Source organism: Amphiura filiformis, chromosome 1 (assembly GCF_039555335.1).
Source record: "Amphiura filiformis chromosome 1, Afil_fr2py, whole genome shotgun sequence".
NCBI classification, from domain to species: domain Eukaryota; kingdom Metazoa; phylum Echinodermata; class Ophiuroidea; order Amphilepidida; family Amphiuridae; genus Amphiura; species Amphiura filiformis.
In genome coordinates, this window is record NC_092628.1 from 27,384,805 (window position 1) to 27,405,649 (window position 20,845).

The 20,845-nt window shown below is 35.1% G+C and overlaps 1 protein-coding gene across 1 annotated transcript in view; it reads right to left on the reverse strand.

Moving 5' to 3' along the window:
* LOC140137376 (cysteine sulfinic acid decarboxylase-like) overlaps window positions 1-20,845 on the reverse strand; it is a 57,326-nt gene that overhangs the window by 21,204 nt on the left and 15,277 nt on the right. Inside the window, exon 5 of the mRNA XM_072159051.1 lies at window positions 2,534-2,640. Coding sequence (XP_072015152.1) covers window positions 2,534-2,640 — 107 coding nt within the window. The remainder of the gene's footprint in view (window positions 1-2,533; window positions 2,641-20,845) is intronic.

Here is a 20,845-nt window from a genome sequence, read left to right on the forward strand (position 1 = left end):
AGAAAGGAAGAAAAAACTAGCTCATCACCACGTGTGTATATATTACAATAAAAAATAACCGATCAATTTGAATTGTTGGAAAATCCAAAAATGAAAAGATACCTTTTTTTCAAAGTTGCATATAGGCAATAGATAAAAGCAAAGAAAGAGAGACAAATTTAGAAAGAAAATGAAAAACGGGATCAAAAAGTACAAAAGTAGATAATTAACTAGGAAGAAATTAATTACTTTGTTTAACATAATTTAAGAGAACAAACAAACAAAACAAACAGAAGGAACAGAAAAAGGACTGACAATATGAAAGTATCAAACAAAAAGCAAAAAAGAAACGGAAAGAAAGGATAGAGCCGAAAAATATAAAGAAGTAACGGCAAAGAAAGATGGCCGAAAGTAATAGCAAAAACAATTTGGAATAATCGGATACCCCGGAAATGGAAAGTTAACGTAACTTCCAAAGTTGTATATATACAACACATGATATCAAAGGAATACACGCCACAAGTAAAGTTAGAAGGAAAGAAACGTCATGAATATGGAACTAAACCATCGTCATCGGTTTGAAAGACTGTATTAGCTGATTCTGTTTAACCTGGTAGGTCAATTGGGTAACCAAAGGAGGGTAAGGTCACACTACGGTGTATATATTAAACGGACTTATGTGTCGATTTAGACACTCTATACGGAGCTTGCATCTCTATTCCTACACGTATACATAAACCTTGAATAAATAGCATTTTGGACTTGATTGGCTTTTCGTGTTTGTCACTTATAACTTGTGAGCCGATTGGCAAAATTATTACAATGTTGACAAAGTTGTATTTGATTCATAATGTCACATATTGATGGAATTTACATTAAATTAAGGCAGATTACAAAAATCTTAATAGTGACTTCAACGACTGTCCTCCTTTTTCTTAATAGGGTTGCATTTGTTAAATAAGAAAAGTACTTTCGTGTGTAGCTGACATAATACACTGTTTACGGCACGCGAATACGAAAACTGAAGTCATTAGTATATCATACTCATGTGTCATGTTCACTCTCTATGGTTTCCATTCTTTCATCAAGTTAATGCATTTTTAACGTCTATCTAGACTTTGAATTATTAAATCAACCCGAGCCAAGATGTGTTACCAATTCCAGGACAATGACTTGAGATCCTTTTGATTTGCACACACTGGTAGACTACGTTTTGTGCTGTTGTGCTTATTTTTTATCTGGACACATATTTTGGACAAAACATCAGACATAAAACGTTTATTGAGTGATGTGAGCGAGTAATGACGTCATTTTAGAATTAAAAGATTCTCTTATGTCCATTGATTATAATATCGACAATACAAATTGCTACTAAATAATTTACATACGATAAGTAAATAGGAAGTATGGGTATACAATAACAAACCTCTTTGTTTTGCTAACAATAGAAAACACTCGAACAAGCTTTTGACTCAAAAAGGTAAACTATAGAGAAGAAGATAATTGTAGAAAAATCTATACTCTTTAAATGCAAATTTCAAGGTCAGGAGTGCTAATTTGAAACACTTTTATTTCGTAGACGTCAATGTAAAGTAAGCATGAGTAGCGAAGAGCATTTCACTTTCGAACGGAGAAATTGATGCTAGTTACACACATATGGGGCAATATTTCACCTTATGTTAAATTGTCTCCTGCAAGAATACATTAACAATTAAGTGCTATATGACGGAAGCAAAGTTTGACTATTATTCTTTCCGTGTGCATTACATTTCCTATGTTGTAACAAATTGTTAGGATATCTTACGATCAATTTGAATAGGTTAGAGTTCCATACCGCGAGATAGTTACTAAAGCAAGTTAACTTGGTTTCATAGATTTGTAAACGACACTCCATTCGATGTATAGATGTTATTGTAATAGCAATTAATTTAACAGAACTAAATATAGACCGGAAGTCATTGGTTTTCAATGAGTTAATGTTTTGAATGAAATTGATTAACCCATAAAGTTATTCAAGTCATTCCATTTACATAACTGTAGTCGTATATGAGAGGTCCTCCACTCGAAATGTATGGTTGTACGGATGCAATTTGGTCGTCAACAACGTTAGAGGGTTGTTTTGTTTTAAAGGTATTTTGTTATTAGAATAGTTTGAAGGTTAATATTACAATTTTGCAGGTTTGGAGTACTCAAATTTACCGGTTTTTTCTAAGTTCAGGTAGGCTATTTCCTTTTGTAACCCACACCCAATGTTGCAAAAGATATATCAATTCAATTTCAGTGGAGCTATCAATTGTGTCCGTTTTATGCTAAAATCCAGCTAAAATCTTAGGAAAATGTCGGAATCATGATTGATTGCCCCATAATCATGATAATTTGGAACTTGTGCTATGCTCGGTATGTCAAAATATTACATACATTTTACACGCTTACGGTTGTAAATTGTTGGGCCTAGAAAATATACTATTACTGTTGAATTTGATTGCAATCCAAACTCCTAATCGAGGGGATGTACTTCTAAATGGAATATAGCCTTATTTGATTGACAACTTACCAGGACAGAATATGCCGTCACCAGATTTAAACCCACAATATTCACGTAACCTCTTCATGATTTCTGCTTCCATGACGGTAAAAAGTGGAGCGACCTCAAATGTGTACCTTTTAGGTAAAAAAAGAGAGATTGATAAAAGTTAACAAAGGATAATACCAGTTGAGCAACGCCAATAAGGAAAATAAGACCTTTGACCTTGGCAAATGCAGCATATGGTAATGATTCTAATTGAACTGTACACATCAAGAAATCACATTTCTATTCAGTGAATTGCAAGAGGCACAGTTGGATCCATATAAATATAGAGTTGAGTCACCTCTTGCAGCGACGTGAATACAACTTTGTGGAGAGAAATTTGACCATATCCATTTAAACTTAAAAAGGAAAGATTAATCTCCCACATTAAAGGATAGGGCACATCTACTGGATACATACGCATACCTCGGCTGACCTTGGTCATCTCATGGTCCAGCCAAACTGACGTACTACGTGGCGAGATAATGAGATTAATCCAGTGCAGTCATTGTCATGAGCGTATTATTATGTAATATCCATGGTTCATATTATTTGGGTACTCTCATGGATTGACCATGGACAGCGTTGGATTAAGGGCTGCATTCCCAAATAAGGTCAGTTAAACTTGGTGGTATATTACTTTCATGGATTAGTCTACCTGCCCGGCTGGCTAGTACGACAAAAGTTTAGCTACTATACAATGTATATATAGTATACATACACATTGGTAATGTTGGTACATATCGTTATGAATTTGTTCATAATGCCGAAGAATTGTTTACTATAAACCGTCCTTGTAAATGCTTAATACGCGACTCGCCGAGCGCGAAAAGCGACTACTAGCGACCAAAGCAAAATAGCATTGCTCCGTAAAACAAATCAAAGTCACCCTCTGTATAATTCGTATACCTTTCTCGAGTCAGTAAAGTTGAATCAAAGTTTGAGATTTTCCTGAAAACTGTTAATTTTTGCAGGAATATGTTATGCTAGTTGGATTCATTGCATCATTTCTTTTCTGAAAATATATATTTTTTATATACTCTCCATCATTACATTTAGAGATAAAATAAAAAAACAATATCTAAATTACTGACTCGAGCAAGGTATACAAACTATTGTACGTATATAATTTGATACAAAATGATAAAGGGAAATTTTAGGACAGATTCGACTCTATTGCCATTGTGGAGGGTGGCATTCCCCTCGGAGTAGACTTATTTGCACAATTTAGTTCCAGATGGCCTAAACTTCCGTCAGTATTTTTACAGAGGGGACAGTCCCGTGATCCCCCTTCATTTACAGGTGGTTGTTATTCGGTAATATGTGGTTATGACGTCACGACGACGATATATTTTGTTCAGATATGCTGCATTATAAACATTTTGTAAGAAATTTAGCCCCGAGCTGTAGTCAACCCTCTGTTCTACAACATAGCTACTTATGAATTATTATTTATAGATTTGTTATTATTTGCGAGAGTATGATTTTGATTTTCTTAGGAGATTCGATATGACAACAAACCAAGAGTCTAGGGCATCCGTCTAGGGAAGATCTCAAGAAGTGAAAATTTGCAATGTAAAAAACCTCTGACAGCGAACTACATAAAGATGCTTCATTTTATAACAGCACAACTGGGATCATCGTTCATCTGAAGGGTTTGTTTGTCTTGCCTGAATAAATCCTGAGAATCAACTGCTTTATTTATTTTTGAATACTATGAAGTATGACTTATACCAAGAATAGCTTAACTAATACTGCTGTCGCTTTTACACAAAATACCAGTCGCTTGCCAAAGCGACTTCAATCGGATTCCTCATTGCGAGCGCCAATCACCACTTGAGCGACCTTAGTATAAACTTGACGCAAGTGGTCTCAACGGAATTTAGTCACTTATTTATGCACTATCCTGATTATTCAGAATAGCACAGCGCATCAAATCATTATCACTTGAACTTCTAATTTATACCACATGGCTTTAACATTATATGCTATGTAATAGAGTCTTCTCATGCTGTATAGTAGTAATGGTTCAAATATGGGTTAATAAACCCAAAATATATGGAACAAAACTTTGCAGCCAGAAATAACAAAAACACTTACGATACCAGTGAACTAAACTTCTATATAAATTTGAAATTATGCATTAGTATCTGCCGACATTCTGTACTTGAAGTAAAGACCGATAAAGTTTTAAAGCAATGTTACCCATTACCCCTGTGTAAAGTAGAGTAAATTGAAGTTGAGTAACTAATTGCTCAAGGATAAACACGCACAGTCGCGATGGGGCTCGAACCCATGATTTCACGATTCTCTGTTCTATGCTGTACCACTACTATAAGCCACACATGTTTCGCTCGGTTTTTAATAGGATGTAGGTTTGACACAAACAAGATCATTACCTGTAATATAAGCAGTGTTCGTGTAACACTTATTTTCTTATTCATATCTCAAAATACCCGACTGCGTGTATCACCATGCCGTTTCCGAATACTATAGCCATGATATCTAACCGATGTCCTTGTGTTAGACATAGTTGTTCTTCATCTTGCACCGTAAGTCAAAATTCAAGCCATCTACGTATACATGCTATGACTACAGAATAAATGAATGACAACTCCAGTTGGTATTTAAAGAAACCAGGATATTGGTTACTCAACCGATGAATAATTCCTGGCATAAACTGAATGCAGGTCTGTAGTTAAAAGTCTTTAGTTAAAGATCTTAATTTAAACAGTTAGACTGTTTAGCTTTGCATATATCCTATTAAACAAAGTACTTCCAATTATCGAACGAGGTTATCTTGATCTAGAGTGTGTATCAAAATAAAGTAAATAGTTTAAACATTTCCACTTGACTAAAAATTATAAGGTATTTGGTCAAAACGCTCTAGTTGATAACTATATTAAAGGGGCATTTCGTGATCCACAGCCTCACCCCCCCCACTTTTCTCAAAAAAAGTTCAGATTTTTACACCACTGGATACCTCTGGCTACATAATGTTTATGTACCAAATATTTCTTGCAGATTAATTCGTATAGCAAAAATATCGCCAAATTTGAATTTCGTTCTGGTGCACCAGAACGAAATTACAACACATTGTCTATGGAGTACATAATCATGCATAACTCGCAAACGCAAAATCGGAATCAACTGAAATTTTGGAAATAAGCTTTTTCGTGGATATCTACTGAAATATGTCATAAAAAGAGGATGCTAGGATCACGAAATCCTCCTTTAACATCTTGTCCTCCCACAACTGTAAAATTACTGATATGTGACTATTAATAAGGACTCAGTGGCTAATTTTATGAGCCGAATGAAATGCAGTTGCGCAAAGTCAATTCAAATTAAGTAATTGGTAGTCTTAGTCTTTTCGAAGGAGAACTGTGCCGGAACACATTGCAGAAATGTTTAGCAAACGTGTGATTGCTTTGAATCACCAAATGGAATGGATGGGCCGAAGATATTATGATCTTATACCACTGGATTTCTTCTTGTGGGGCTATCTGAATCATAGGTTTTGATCAGTTCTCCTGCAGACCTTGCTGAACTCCAGAGATGCATAATTGCACAAGTTGACATGCACAGAGTCAGACCTCTTATTAGTCGTGGTGGTGTGAATACAATGTCGACGAGTTAAAGAGAGCTTGAATTAGAGGAATAGTGGCCATGTGGAAGTCTAAGTCTGTCAAGTAAAGAAAGTGTGATTTTCATGTTCTTTAAGTTTTAGTTGACTTTGCGCAAATGCATTTTTACTCTGCTCATAAAATGTTTTTATAAACACTGAGTCCTTATTAATGGTCACACGTCAGTAGTTTTACAGTTGTGGGAGGACAAGATGTTGATTCAGCTATCAACTAGAGCATTTTGACCAAATACCTCATAATTTTGTTGTATCTAGTGGCATTTTGCAAACTGTTTACTTTATTTTAATACGCACTGCATTTGGAGCAACTCGTACAGGTGGCACAGATAATTTTAAAATAATTTAAATCTGAATCAAACCCATGATTTCATGATTCTCAGTCGTATGCTCGACCACACATGTCATGCTTTTCCGTAAGAGATTTTAATTGGATATAGGTGTGGCACAAATTCACAATAGGAACAAACAAGATCATTACCTGTAATATAAGCAGTTTTCGTGTAACACTTATTTTCTTATTCATATCTCAAAATACCCGACTGCATGTATCACCATGCCGTTTCCGAATATCATATCCATGATATCTAACCGATGTCCTTGTGTTAGACATAGTTGTTCTGCATCTTGCAACCTAAGTCAAAATTCAAGCCATCTAGATATACATGCTATGACTACAGAATAAATGAATGACAACTCCAGTTGGTATTTAAAAAAACCAGGATATTGGTTACTCAACCGATGAATAATTCCTGGCATACGGTATACTGAATGCAGGTCTGTAGTTGAAAGCCCGGTTAAAAGTCATTAGTTAACATGGTTAAGGATATCTTACTTTAAACAGTCAGTTAGACTGGTTAGCTTTGCATATCTCCCTAACAAAGTACGTCCAATTATCTAACAGAACAGGGTTATCTTGATCTATTTAGAGTAATTCGTACAGGTGGCAAAGATGATAATTAAAACCATACTACTATGTCAGTCCAAAACAAATGGAACTTATGATCATATATGTGTGCGTTATTGAATTATATTAATTATTGTTTTAATATAATGTAATAATACTAATACTTCAAGTTGAATAAACTGGTGAGTGTGGTGTTAAAAATCATTTTTTTAGAGTCAAAATTTTAAATATCAAATAAAATATAAATTCTATATACTGTCATAAATATTATGTATTGTGAAATAATGTGTTAATGATAAAATGATTAAATAATTACTATTAAAAACAAAATGATCATAACATAGAAGTACCCTATTTGAAATCCTGTTACGATAAAAAGTCACATGGTCAAAGCTCTTTTAAGTACTCTGGTGGGTTATTAAATGATATAAATTATTTCCTTTTGTTGTTTTCATAAGTATTCAAATATTTCCTTTTCCATTATATGATGATTTTAAGCAGCTGAAAATTGCAATATCAAATGAAATGTGGGGTCTAGAAATAGGACATAGTTCGTTATAAATGTGCGTTAATAAATGTTTTGAATCATGAGAATAAAAAAGATCTTTGAAAACCAGATGCTTTTTGTATAGAAGTTCCAACATATGGGGACCAAATGACGATTGTATTTGGTTTCATCTTAAGGGGGTACTACACCCCTCGATAAATTAGTGTCTATTTTTTTCTTTTTTTCTCAAAAATTAATAACACAGTGGTAACAAAAATTACGTATATTATAGGGCAAGGAATCCAATTACTACACTGGAATTTCAATAACCCAAGACAAGCGGTTCGTTATTTATGATAAGAAATAAGGTACCGCTAGGATGTACCTCATTTCCTATCATATATACTGAACTGCTTGTCTTGAGTCACTGAAATTTCAGTGTAGTAATCTGATTCCTTGCCCCAATAATATACATAACTTTTATCACCAGTATTTTATTATTTTTTGAGAAAAATGCAAAAATAGTCACAAATTTACCACAGGGGTGTAGTACCCCCTTAAAAGCCACTGATCTATAATTCTTGAAAAAGGTTCTTAAAATAATATATGCTTAAATATGTTGCTCATTATATATTTTATATTCTTTTATCCCATCCTAGGGCTTAATCCAGTAAATTGTCTAGAACTGATACGGATCACTTAATGTGTATGTTTAAAAAATATTATTTTAGTGGCACTAACTCTGTAGTAGAAAGTGCCGATCTTAATTATTTCTTAACTTATAGGCTGATGTCATCGACCCTAGTTGTGAAATAATAGGGTTTAGTTATTGATTTGTTGCCCAAATGTAGCAGAAGTGGGTTACCCAATTTTATTTTCCCATTATATTCCATTGGTCTTTCATGTGAGTTTTTGACTCTCAAACAAAAGAGATGGTAACATCAGCATGCGGAATATAATGTCATTACCCAAATGAAAACATCATTAATTTTGCTAAAATCAGAACTTTCTCCATTAAAAATAAAGATTTATAACATTCTATTAGACTGTTCGATTTCAAAAACAAAAATTCTAATAAAATGATCCGAAATCGTTGTATGCAAAGAGCGGTGAATCTAAATTTTTGTTCACTGATGGTCTTTTAAATTAGATATAGCCAGGCCAATCTTAACTGTTATATTTTAGATCAACTAGAATGGTCAGTTATGCAATGTAATCGTCCATCTCTTTAATTTGGACATTGTCAAGTCTAATCGGTTTACATGGCTCAGTAACCAGATAACGTTTATCCTGTAAATTTGATCACTGCGGCATATTACTATACACATGACCAAACTGTAGCATCAATTAGAATCAGGCTAGAACTTGAAATATTGCTGCCCTTTGAAAATCAATCTGAACTGAAACATACTTAACATACTTTAAATGTTGAAATTTGATTGAAACAGGCCGTTGTGGTTTATTTTTCAATCAATCTATAATATATCACCGTAAGAGTAAATTATAAGCAAGAATGCTTGTGAAGGTTCTTCTTGAATGAGTGTAAAACTTATCGACAGATTATAAATGTGGATCCAAACGTTGAACCAAATGCACAAGAAAGTATTGTTTTCTTTGCTTTGGGCCTCGTGTCGTAAATGATCAGAACAATGATCAAAACTAATGGGCGTTTTCCGTACTTCGGAGATCCGAATTTAATTATTTTGGTGGTTTTTTTTAACCAATGTGTGTTTTCCATAACTATAGAGGTTGTGCATATGACGTATCATACCGTAAATGTGGCGGACTACTCTAAATGCATTCAACAAAATCATGATTGCAATCTACCGCGACAGTTCGTCTCACACACATAGCAAGATAAATAGGTTGATAGCAACATTTGATTGAATGGACTGCACTGCGCCATGATTACGGTGAAGAACACCGGTTCAAATCTTTGTTTGGAGCCAATCAATAAACTGGAGCCCAGTGCATGATAAAAGTACTGAAACTAATGCGTGTTTTCCATACTTTGGAACCCCTTGCTGCATTATCAATGACGCTAATGTATATTTTTCAATACATTGGAGCCCTTTGCACGATCAATGTACTGAAGTTAATGTTTGTTTTTCATACTCTGGATGATCAATGTTGTAAACCTAATGGGCTTTTTTATTCATGATCCCCGTGTATGATCAATGTACTAGTAGGGTATGCCCTTTCCATACTTCGGAGCCCTGCGTATGACCAGTGTACTAAAGCGAATACTTTGGACTTTCGCATGATAAGTGTACTGAAGGTGTGTTTTCCATACTTTAATACCCTTAAGTTTATTTAAGCTATAAGGCTAATAATGTGTTGTCCATACTTTGAATCCCTTACTTGAGCAACATACTGAAGCTACTGTGTGATTTTTCATAGTATAGGGCTTCCACAAATGATCGATTTTTCATATTTCAGGAGATGCACGCAATTTTTCCATTCATACACTTAGGGCTTAGCCCCTTACGTTTCCTAAACATAACAAAACAATTTTGAACGATTAAGGTCATGTAAATGAACAATCTGTTAAACCTTAAACATTTTCAACAAGATAAAATAATTTGTAGTGTGTAAATCAAGGGCACTTATCATGATTTAGAGTTCACCAGTGCTAATTCTGCTGAATACTTTAATAACCCTACCCAATTGAGTACAGGGAAGCTATTCTTAAGACGCGATGTTCTTCTACTGAAGATGACAAGATTTGCCGCAAGCGTGGATTAACCGACAAAGGTCACAAAGGCCACATGACTTGGTTATGTTTCAGATTACAGTCTTAGTATCGCTGGTGTATTGCTATATTGCTTTATTAACATGTTAACAATTATATTCAAATTTTACTCAAATGTGTTAATAAATGTCGTAAAATACCAGTTACCAGTTTTTTTTTACTTATGTCAAGTATATCTTGGCAGTAACAGCTAACATCTATGCGAGATAAACGTCTGTCAGGCACTAGGTGAAGGGGTTGCCATAGATAGTGTAGCCAACAATCGGGCGTATTTGTATTAACCTGATCGGAACCGACTGTAATGAGGTATTTTATCATGGATCACCTGTCCTACCTTTTTCAGATGAACCACGGGGAGAGTGGATTTTTTTTTTTTTTTTGGTCCTGCGGAGATTTGAACCAGGGACCTCTTACACCAAAGGCAAACACCTTAACCAGTCTGCCACGTTGCTCATCCCAAAATTGAAAACTAATGTGCATATTTCCAATCAATAGCATAACGACTTTACTTACAGTTTTAAGAATACCGAAGTTATTTAATGAGTGTTAGCGTGTAACAGCAGCTCATGTTGCCTGGTTGAATTTAATGATACAAAAATCAGATATTGAGATAACCACCAGCTATGTTCTTGCTCCTGTCTAGAAATGTGTTTAAAGTTTTTACAGAAAGAAGATTTGATCACAAAAGACCATTGCATCCGATAAAAGTAAATACATATGATAAGATGTGATAAACGGTCAGACTTTGGCTTATGTCAGATCTTAATTTATTCAATTACCTCAAGTAGAAATAATTAACGATAAATGAAGTGGAAAATTCTTGTCACCTTTTGACAACCTCTCTAGACATGACCTTGTTTTCCTGCGATACAATTTATGGAGAGCCTTTCACTTTACGATTAATTCCATTCACCGTCATCTCACCTTGATGACGTCATATCTTGATGCAGGACAGGGAGAAAGTGGAGGGACTTTTCAAAGTTATATCTAAGAGAAATCAAAACTTAAATGGTTGTCAAGAATTCCTGGTCAAGAATATAAATGGATACATTATAGCTATGTTGTACTGTTTTGTTTCAATTTTCTTTATTTTGTGAGGTATCTTAAGGATCCAATTTTGAAGGAGGAGCCACATAAAATTAGGTCACATTACTTTTCCATTTTGAGACTATAAATTTCTATCGAACTTTTAACGAAACATTTCAAATCTGTCCAACTCTTGATTTATTTTGTAATGTTAACATTGCGAGATTCAAGATAGTACCTTAGTTAAATATTGAATGTGTTGCACCAACCTGTCAACGTATTATAATAATAAAGACCACAATAATATTAATCTTGTTACCCCTGCCTGAGGAAACTTCGCAGATATAGGGCAGACTGATTTTATCGTATAATAAGGTACATACTTAAGTACTTAAGGGCAGGCATTAATAATTTCAGTTGCGTCAACACATGTATATATTAATGTAAATTACAAGTCAGCTTTAGCATTTATCTTGTCTACTAAGTCCTGTGTCTTGTATGTTTAATTCATTATTTGACGTTGTTAACAAACACTTGAATATGTGGCAGAGCTTTGCACTTGTGCGATGAGTAGTAGCTAGAATAATGATGAGACTTGCCAATTACCTGATTAACTTGATTAATCCTTGACCGGATTGCACACCAAATGTTGTGACCCAATCCCAACTAAAATCCAGGGATGCGTCTCAGCAAGAATAGACGGGGCTTTGACGTCAATCTTGAGACTCAAGAGGTGCTCATAGTGGTTGAATAATTTGCATCTTGTTGATTATTCAAATTGTTTAAAACCCTAGAACTACGAAGGGGGGGGAAGGGTTGTACCAACCCCCTTAAGATTTTGTATCTGTCTTTTAAAAAAAACGCACGCATTTACGCACAAACGACCTCAGCTAATCGTAGATCCATCCTTTGCGCTCATTTTAGTGATACAGTTCTTACCCCTGCACCTTATGAGGGGTTGGTATCACTGGATAGAGGGGAGAGGGGACCCATAGCTATACATTAGTATCAAATATAACGGTATATGACGTTTATAATTGACAATTAGGGGTGAGTTTATATTTATTATTAATTTACATTTGTACTTTGATAATCAAGAGATCAATACATCAAAGAAGCAGTTAACAATAAGTCAAACGGAAAATTCTTCACCCTCGCCAACCACTCTAGACATGACTAAGTATTGCTGTGATACAATTTATGGATATCCTTTCACTTTGCGATTAATTTCATTCACCGTCATGTCACCTTGATGATGTCACCTGTCGACGCAGAACACGGAGAAAGTGTAAGGACTTTTTAAAGTTTTAAATGACCTTGAATCGTAAACAAGTTCATCAGGATTGTCAGTAGATATCATATAAAACATTTCATGTTAACAAATCCAATTGATTATTTGGTAAAATGATGTTAAACATACCTAACAATGACGTTTCGTGCTACATCGTAGCACTTTCTCAAATCGACTGACCAATTCTCCCAGTCCTCCTCGTCTGCTTCCTGTCGGAGCGTGACGTTGGTGGCGTGTTTTAGGTGGTTTTACCTCCACTTTCAATCTCACCACCCACTTCAGCATAAACTCAGCGTCATTCGAACCCTTATGGATCGAAAGGATAAAGTCATCACAGAGGAGGAAGACAAAAGAATGGAAGAAAGCAAAATCAAGGAAGCCCTCAAACTTTGTGGGTACCCAGAATGGGCTTTCAAAGACGTGGACAAAAAGAAACCCCCCAAAAAGGAACCGTCACAGTCAACCACTAGAGGTATGGTCGTCCTCCCCTACAAAGAGGGGCTTTCGCAGCGTGCTAGGAGGATATTTAATAAGCATGGCATTCAAACATCATTTAAGCCACACCAGACATTAAGAAACATTCTGGTCCACCCAAAGGACAAACGCGATTCCTTACAAACAGCCGAATGCGTTTACGAGATCCCCTGCCGCAATTGTGAAAAAACCTATATAGGTGAAACCTCTAGAGTTCTAGGTACGCGGCTTAAAGAACACAAAACCGAAGCGGAAAAAGCCTCAACTAAGGCTTATACCAGAGCTCAGAGGAAGGCCTCGGTCACCGGTGAGGTCAACAAATCCGCTATTACTGACCATGTAGCGGAGGATAATCATGTGATCAATTGGGATGACGCGAGCATAAAGGACAGAGAGCAAAACAGAAATAGAAGACACATAAAAGAAGCGATTTGGATACGGAAAAGGGGCCCAACACACTCAACCGGGATGAAGGAAATCACTTCCTGCCGCACATCTATGACCAACTCCTAAAACCACCTAAAACAGCGCCACCAACGTCACGCTCCGACAGGAAGCAGACGAGGAGGACTGGGAGAATTGGTCAGTCGATTTGAGAAAGTGCTACGATGTAGCACGAAACGTCATTGTTAGGTATGTTTAACATCATTTTACCAAATAATCAATTGGATTTGTTTACATGAAATTTTTTATATGTGACCTTGAATCGGCTGTAACATCTACAAGAAATCTAATCTAAAAATGCTGTCAGGAATATAAGTATTATATTTGCTATTTGTATTGTTTTGTTTGAAGAAGGCTTTTAAGTTTCTGATATTTGCAAAATATCTTACGGGCCAAGTTTTGACGTAGGGCCAAACTGTTCAACCCTTGATATAAAATTATATTTTTTGAATATCGAAAGTGTTCATAAACCTATTAAGTATTATAATAATAAAGACCACAATAATATTAATCTTGTTACGCCTGCCTGACGAAACTTTGCAGATATAGGGCAGACTGATTTTATCGTATAATAAGGTACATACTTAAGTACTTAAGGGCAGGCATTAATAATTTCAGTTGCGTCAACACATGTATATATTAATGTAAATTACAAGTCAGCTTTAGCATTTATCTTGTCTACTAAGTCCTGTGTCTTGTATGTTTAATTCATTATTTGACGTTGTTAACAAACACTTGAATATGTGGCAGAGCTTTGCACTTGTGCGATGAGTAGTAGCTAGAATAATGATGAGACTTGCCAATTACCTGATTAACTTGATTAATCCTTGACCGGATTGCACACCAAATGTTGTGACCCAATCCCAACTAAAATCCAGGGACGCGTCTCAGCAAGAATAGACGGGGCTTTGACGTCAATCTTGAGACTCAAGTGGTGTTATTAGTGGTTGAATAATTTGCATCTTGTTGATTATTCAAATTGTTTAAAACCCTAGAACTACGAAGGGGGGAAGGGTTGTACCAACCCCCTTAAGATTTTTTATCTGTCTTAAAAAAAACCGCACGCATTTACGCACAAACGACCTTAGCTAATCGTAGATCCATCCTTTGCGCTCATTTTAGTGATACAGTTCTTACCCCTGCACCTTATGAGGGGTTGGTATCACTGGATAGAGGGGAGAGGGGGCCCATAGCTATACATTAGTATCAAATATAACGGTATATGACGTTTATAATTGACAATTAGGGGTGAGTTTATATTTATATTTATTATTAATTTACATTTGTACTTTGATAATCAAGAGATCAATACATCAAAGAAGCAGTTAACAATAAGTCAAACGGAAAATTCTTCACCCTCGCCAACCACTCTAGACATGACTAAGTATTGCTGTGATACAATTTATGGATATCCTTTCACTTTGCGATTAATTTCATTCACCGTCATGTCACCTTGATGATGTCACCTGTCGACGCAGAACACGGAGAAAGTGTAAGGACTTTTTAAAGTTTTAAATGACCTTGAATCGTAAACAAGTTCATCAGGATTGTCAGTAGATATTATATAAAACATTTCATGTTAACAAATCCAATTGATTATTTGGTAAAATGATGTTAAACATACCTAGCAATGACGTTTCGTGCTACATCGTAGCACTTTCTCAAATCGACTGACCAATTCTCCCAGTCCTCCTCGTCTGCTTCCTGTCGGAGCGTGACGTTGGTGGCGTGTTTTAGGTGGTTTTACCTCCACTTTCAATCTCACCACCCACTTCAGCATAAACTCAGCGTCATTCGAACCCTTTATGGATCGAAAGGATAAAGTCATCACAGAGGAGGAAGACAAAAGAATGGAAGAAAGCAAAATCAAGGAAGCCCTCAAACTTTGTGGGTACCCAGAATGGGCTTTCAAAGACGTGGACAAAAAGAAACCCCCCAAAAAGGAACCGTCACAGTCAACCACTAGAGGTATGGTCGTCCTCCCCTACAAAGAGGGGCTTTCGCAGCGTGCTAGGAGGATATTTAATAAGCATGGCATTCAAACATCATTTAAGCCACACCAGCCATTAAGAAACATTCTGGAGCACCCAAAGGACAAACGCGATTCCTTACAAACAGCCGAATGCGTTTACGAGATCCCCTGCCGCAATTGTGAAAAACCTATATAGGTGAAACCTCTAGAGTTCTAGGTACGCGGCTTAAAGAACACAAAACCGAAGCGGAAAAAGCCTCAACTAAGGCTTATACCAGAGCTCAGAGGAAGGCCTCGGTCACCGGTGAGGTCAACAAATCCGCTATTACTGACCATGTAGCGGAGGATAATCATGTGATCAATTGGGATGACGCGAGCATAAAGGACAGAGAGCAAAACAGAAATAGAAGACACATAAAAGAAGCGATTTGGATACGGAAAAGGGGCCCAACACACTCAACCGGGATGAAGGAAATCACTTCCTGCCGCACATCTATGACCAACTCCTAAAACCACCTAAAACAGCGCCACCAACGTCACGCTCCGACAGGAAGCAGACGAGGAGGACTGGGAGAATTGGTCAGTCGATTTGAGAAAGTGCTACGATGTAGCACGAAACGTCATTGTTAGGTATGTTTAACATCATTTTACCAAATAATCAATTGGATTTGTTTACATGAAATTTTTTATATGTGACCTTGAATCGGCTGTAATATCTACAAGAAATCTAATCTAAAAATGCTGTCAGGAATATAAGTATTATATTTGCTATTTGTATTGTTTTGTTTGAAGAAGGCTTTTAAGTTTCTGATATTTGCAAAATATCTTACGGGCCAAGTTTTGACGTAGGGCCAAACTATTCAACCCTTGATATAAAATTATATTTTTTGAATATCGAAAGTGTTCATAAACCTATTAAGTATTATAATAATAAAGACCACAATAATATTAATCTTGTTACGCCTGCCTGACGAAACTTTGCAGATATAGGGCAGACTGATTTTATCGTATAATAAGGTACATACTTAAGTACTTAAGGGCAGGCATTAATAATTTCAGTTGCGTCAACACATGTATATATTAATGTAAATTACAAGTCAGCTTTAGCATTTATCTTGTCTACTAAGTCCTGCGTCTTGTATGTTTAATTCATTATTTGACGTTGTTAACAAACACTTGAATATGTGGCAGAGCTTTGCACTTGTGTGATGAGTAGTAGCTAGAATAATGATGAGACTTGCCAATTACCTGATTAACTTGATTAATTCTTGACCGGATTGCACACCAAACATTGTGACCCAATCCCAACTAAATTCCAGAATAGACAGAGTTTTGACGTCAATCTTGAGGCTCGAGTGGTGTTCATAGTGGTTGAATACGGTAATTCGCATATGTTTTAATTGTCCAAAATATTTGAAAGAAAATATAACAAGACCTTCAAAATTGTTGTAAAGCTTTAGTATAGTTCTAAATTTTAGTTATATTCTTATTTGATTTTGCATTAACTTTCATGTACCTGGATTATCAATCAATCAAAATCAAATCAGCAAAAATTCAACACGCTTGAATACAAGAATAGAATAAACATCTCAAAAAAAGTAACTAAACCCCCTTAAATAATGACCATTATTCAAAAACGGGCGATTGTATTACAAATCTGTAAAATGTGTTGGAATCAAAATTTGTTTCTGCACATTTTGACACCTCATTTGTAGCAATTGACTAAATATTGACGACACAGCGTACATTTAAATTAATGTAACCCAAGATTTGAAAGTTGCAGTAAATTGTATTGATTTTGTATTCGGTATAATGCAAGGAAATATGTGCAATGATATCTGAGTGTTTTTTGTATTGTATGTAAGCTTATGTAAGTGCAACTTTCAAATCTGGACCTTACTACATTAAATTGACCGGTTTTTTATTGTTTTCTGGGCTATCGTATCAAATGAGGTGTCAAAATGCGCAAAAATAAATTCTGCTTCCAATGCATTTTACAGATTTGTAATACAATAAGCCCCTTTAAATAATGGCCATTATTTAAGGGGGTGTGTTAGTTACTTTTTTTGAGATGTTTATCATGATTTTAAAACCTTTAAAAAGGAAATTCAGAATTTGGTAAAGGGCACAATGTTACTCATAAAATGGAGCTCTAATTGAAGTATTTGGAATGAGATGCTTTAACAACCAAAATTAATGACATATATCTCATATTGGCCATCATCCTTATGGGACATAAGTGTATACTCATATGAATATACAGCTATCTAGATGGCAAACAACTCAGCATAATTGAATCTATGGCGTATGTTTCACAACAATAGAAAATAGAATAAGAACGAACAATGACGCAATAATGAACAATATGCTATAAAATGCAATTACTTATTGTTATCAATAACGTCACGGACATAATTTCTTATTTGTTAATGCAAAAACATTTATGATAATGTCTTTTATACGAGTTGTTGTGGGTCAAGTGCAGTATTGGTTGAGTATAGTGACTTTGTTTTTCTGCGATATAGTTTATGGAGAGCCTTTCACTTTACGATTAATTTCATTAGCAGCATATCACCTTGATGATGTAACGTCTCGACGTAGAATAAGGATCAAGGACTTATGAAAGTTTTAAATGTCTTTGACAGCGGCTTTAATATCTAAGAGAAACCCAAACTAAAAATGGATGTCAAAAATCCTACATATTTTGCTATTTGTAGTATTTTATAAGTTGCTGATATTTTGTGAGATATCTTAACGACCCAGTTTTGAATGACGGGCAAATAAGATCACATCACAATACTTTTCCGTTTTGATATTGAATTTATATCGAACTTATATCAAAAGATGTTCATACTGTTCAGTCTTCAGCCCTGATATATATTGTGTTTAAATGTTGACATAGCATTATCGTATAACATGTATCGTATTTAAAGTCATAATGTACGATCTTTTAAAATGCGTTTGGTCAATTTTTTTCAAACCTGATTTTTTGTTGTTAATACATGACCTTTTTTTCAATGTGCCTCCCTGCTAATAATGTGATGTAATGCAAGGTACTATCCAGCATGCAAAAACACAGTGGACAGAAACTATAACGGCTTGATCTTTGAGCATAGGAATTAAAGCAGGAATTTGTACAGTATCATTGTTTTGCTCCACCAGGAGCAGCTTTATTCCAGGAGTCTGCCTTTCAAATAATGTTACTGTACCTAAATGGGTAACCCGATTTGAAGGTCCATAGGGTGCGTATGGATTTCAACTGCAATAGCCCATTGTGTATTATCTTGTGAAGACAATATCCCAGCAAACACAAAACGTTTTCGACATCATTCGCAAAAGGTTATAAAAGGTTGTCAGAAAACGTTTAAATGTCGGGTTATATAAAGGGTATAAAAACGTTTTAATAATATTCCAAAAACATTCTTGAAAACTTGATACGAAACATTCTAAACAGAATGTTATTTTGGGGTTGAAAAAATATTTTGCGAAAAATGTTTGCCCAAAATATTTTCAATAACGTTTTAAAAACGTTTTCATAACCTTTATATAACCCGACATTTAAATGTTACTAAAAGGTTTTGAAAAAACATTTTAAGAACATTTCTGTGTTTCCTGGGTTCAAATATTTTAACATCATGTTATTTAAGTATTGACACAATATTTGGCAAAAATGTTTGCAAAAATAGTTTACATTAACATTTTTTGAAAACGTTAAAAATATTGTTGTAGTGTGTTTTCATACAAAACGTTTTAAAACGTTATCATGACCTTTATATAACCCGACATTTTAATGTTATTAAAACGTTTTTACCTAAACCAAAAGCCAAAATATAACTTATTTAAAACGTTTTTAAAACGTTTTTGTGTTTGCTGTGGGTGCGTCTTAGAACTATGTCTTAGAACCATGTCAAGGATAATTTCAGGTCCATAGAGGATGCATGGATTGCAATTGCAAAAGCCCATTGTGTGTTATCTTGTGAAGACAATATGATTATTTCAATATCTCTACAATTTTAATGGGTTTAAAACCAGCTTGAACTTGAACTCGTATGACTTAATTTCATTAAAGCTAACTGTTTTGGACTGAAAGAATATTCAATTCAAATTTCATACATAACCGTGTACACATAAGTGTAATTACGCCTTAAAATTTAAGAACAGTTTTTTCCCTGTGGAGCGATTTCTTTCATGCCCTACTGATATCACTGATTCGCGAGTTGCCTAGGAGTACTTAGCGATAATATGTTCTTATCAATAAGAACATATTTATGCCGTTGGCTAAGTTTACATCCTCTTAGCCCTTTTTAACAGCTTTCTGATATTTCCCTGAAATCTAAATGATAAACCAGATTCTAGGTGCGTCTTAAAACCATGTCAAGGATAAACATTCCATTGCCATAATTGCCAGTATTACATAGTTTTGGTTATTGAGTTCAACTCCAAAATAATTGAAATTGCCCCAATTATATAAATCTTTAAAGGTTAATATCCAATTATGGCAATGGTATACATAACAAACCCCCGAGCAGTGTAGCCTACATGATATTAAACATAGGAAGGTGGTAATTATGTTCTCCGGAGTATATCAACCCATAACTATGTTGTTTATTTGATGTCAAAGTGACGTTATAAATCGGATTAAATACCATAGCAACAAATGAATACAATTTTGATTATATCACTCTACACTACAAGCAGGTTGCAAGCATCACCTGCGTATGTCTGCAATCACAGATTTAATACAATACTGCTTTTTTCAAAGATACTAATCTTACAGGTGCAAGTGATCAACATGGCATGGTTCAATGCATAGGTACAGCGTGAACGTTGTAGTGCAGGGCGATATAATCAAAAAGTGTGTTCATCGATTGCTATAGTAGTTAATCCGATTAATTACTTTACTTCTATAGCGAATTCCATAGAGAGTACAGAAGGAGGTATACAGTACCAAATTCCCAAGTTTAAGGAGGATTTTTGTGATCCTAGCATCCTCTTTTTATGACATTTATCAGTAGATATCCACGAAAAAAGCTTATTCCCAAAATTTCAGTTGATTCCGATTTTGCGTTTGAGAGTTATGCATGATTATGTGTATTACACTGCTCCATAGACAATGTGTTGTAATTTCGTTCTGGTATACCAGAACGAAATTCAAATTTGGCGATATTTTTGCTAAACGAATTAATCTGCAAGAAATTTTTGGTACATAAACATTATGTAGCCAGAGGTATCCAGTGGTATAAAAATCTCAACTTTTTTTTAGAAAAGTGGGGGATGAGGCTGTGGATCACGAAATGCCCT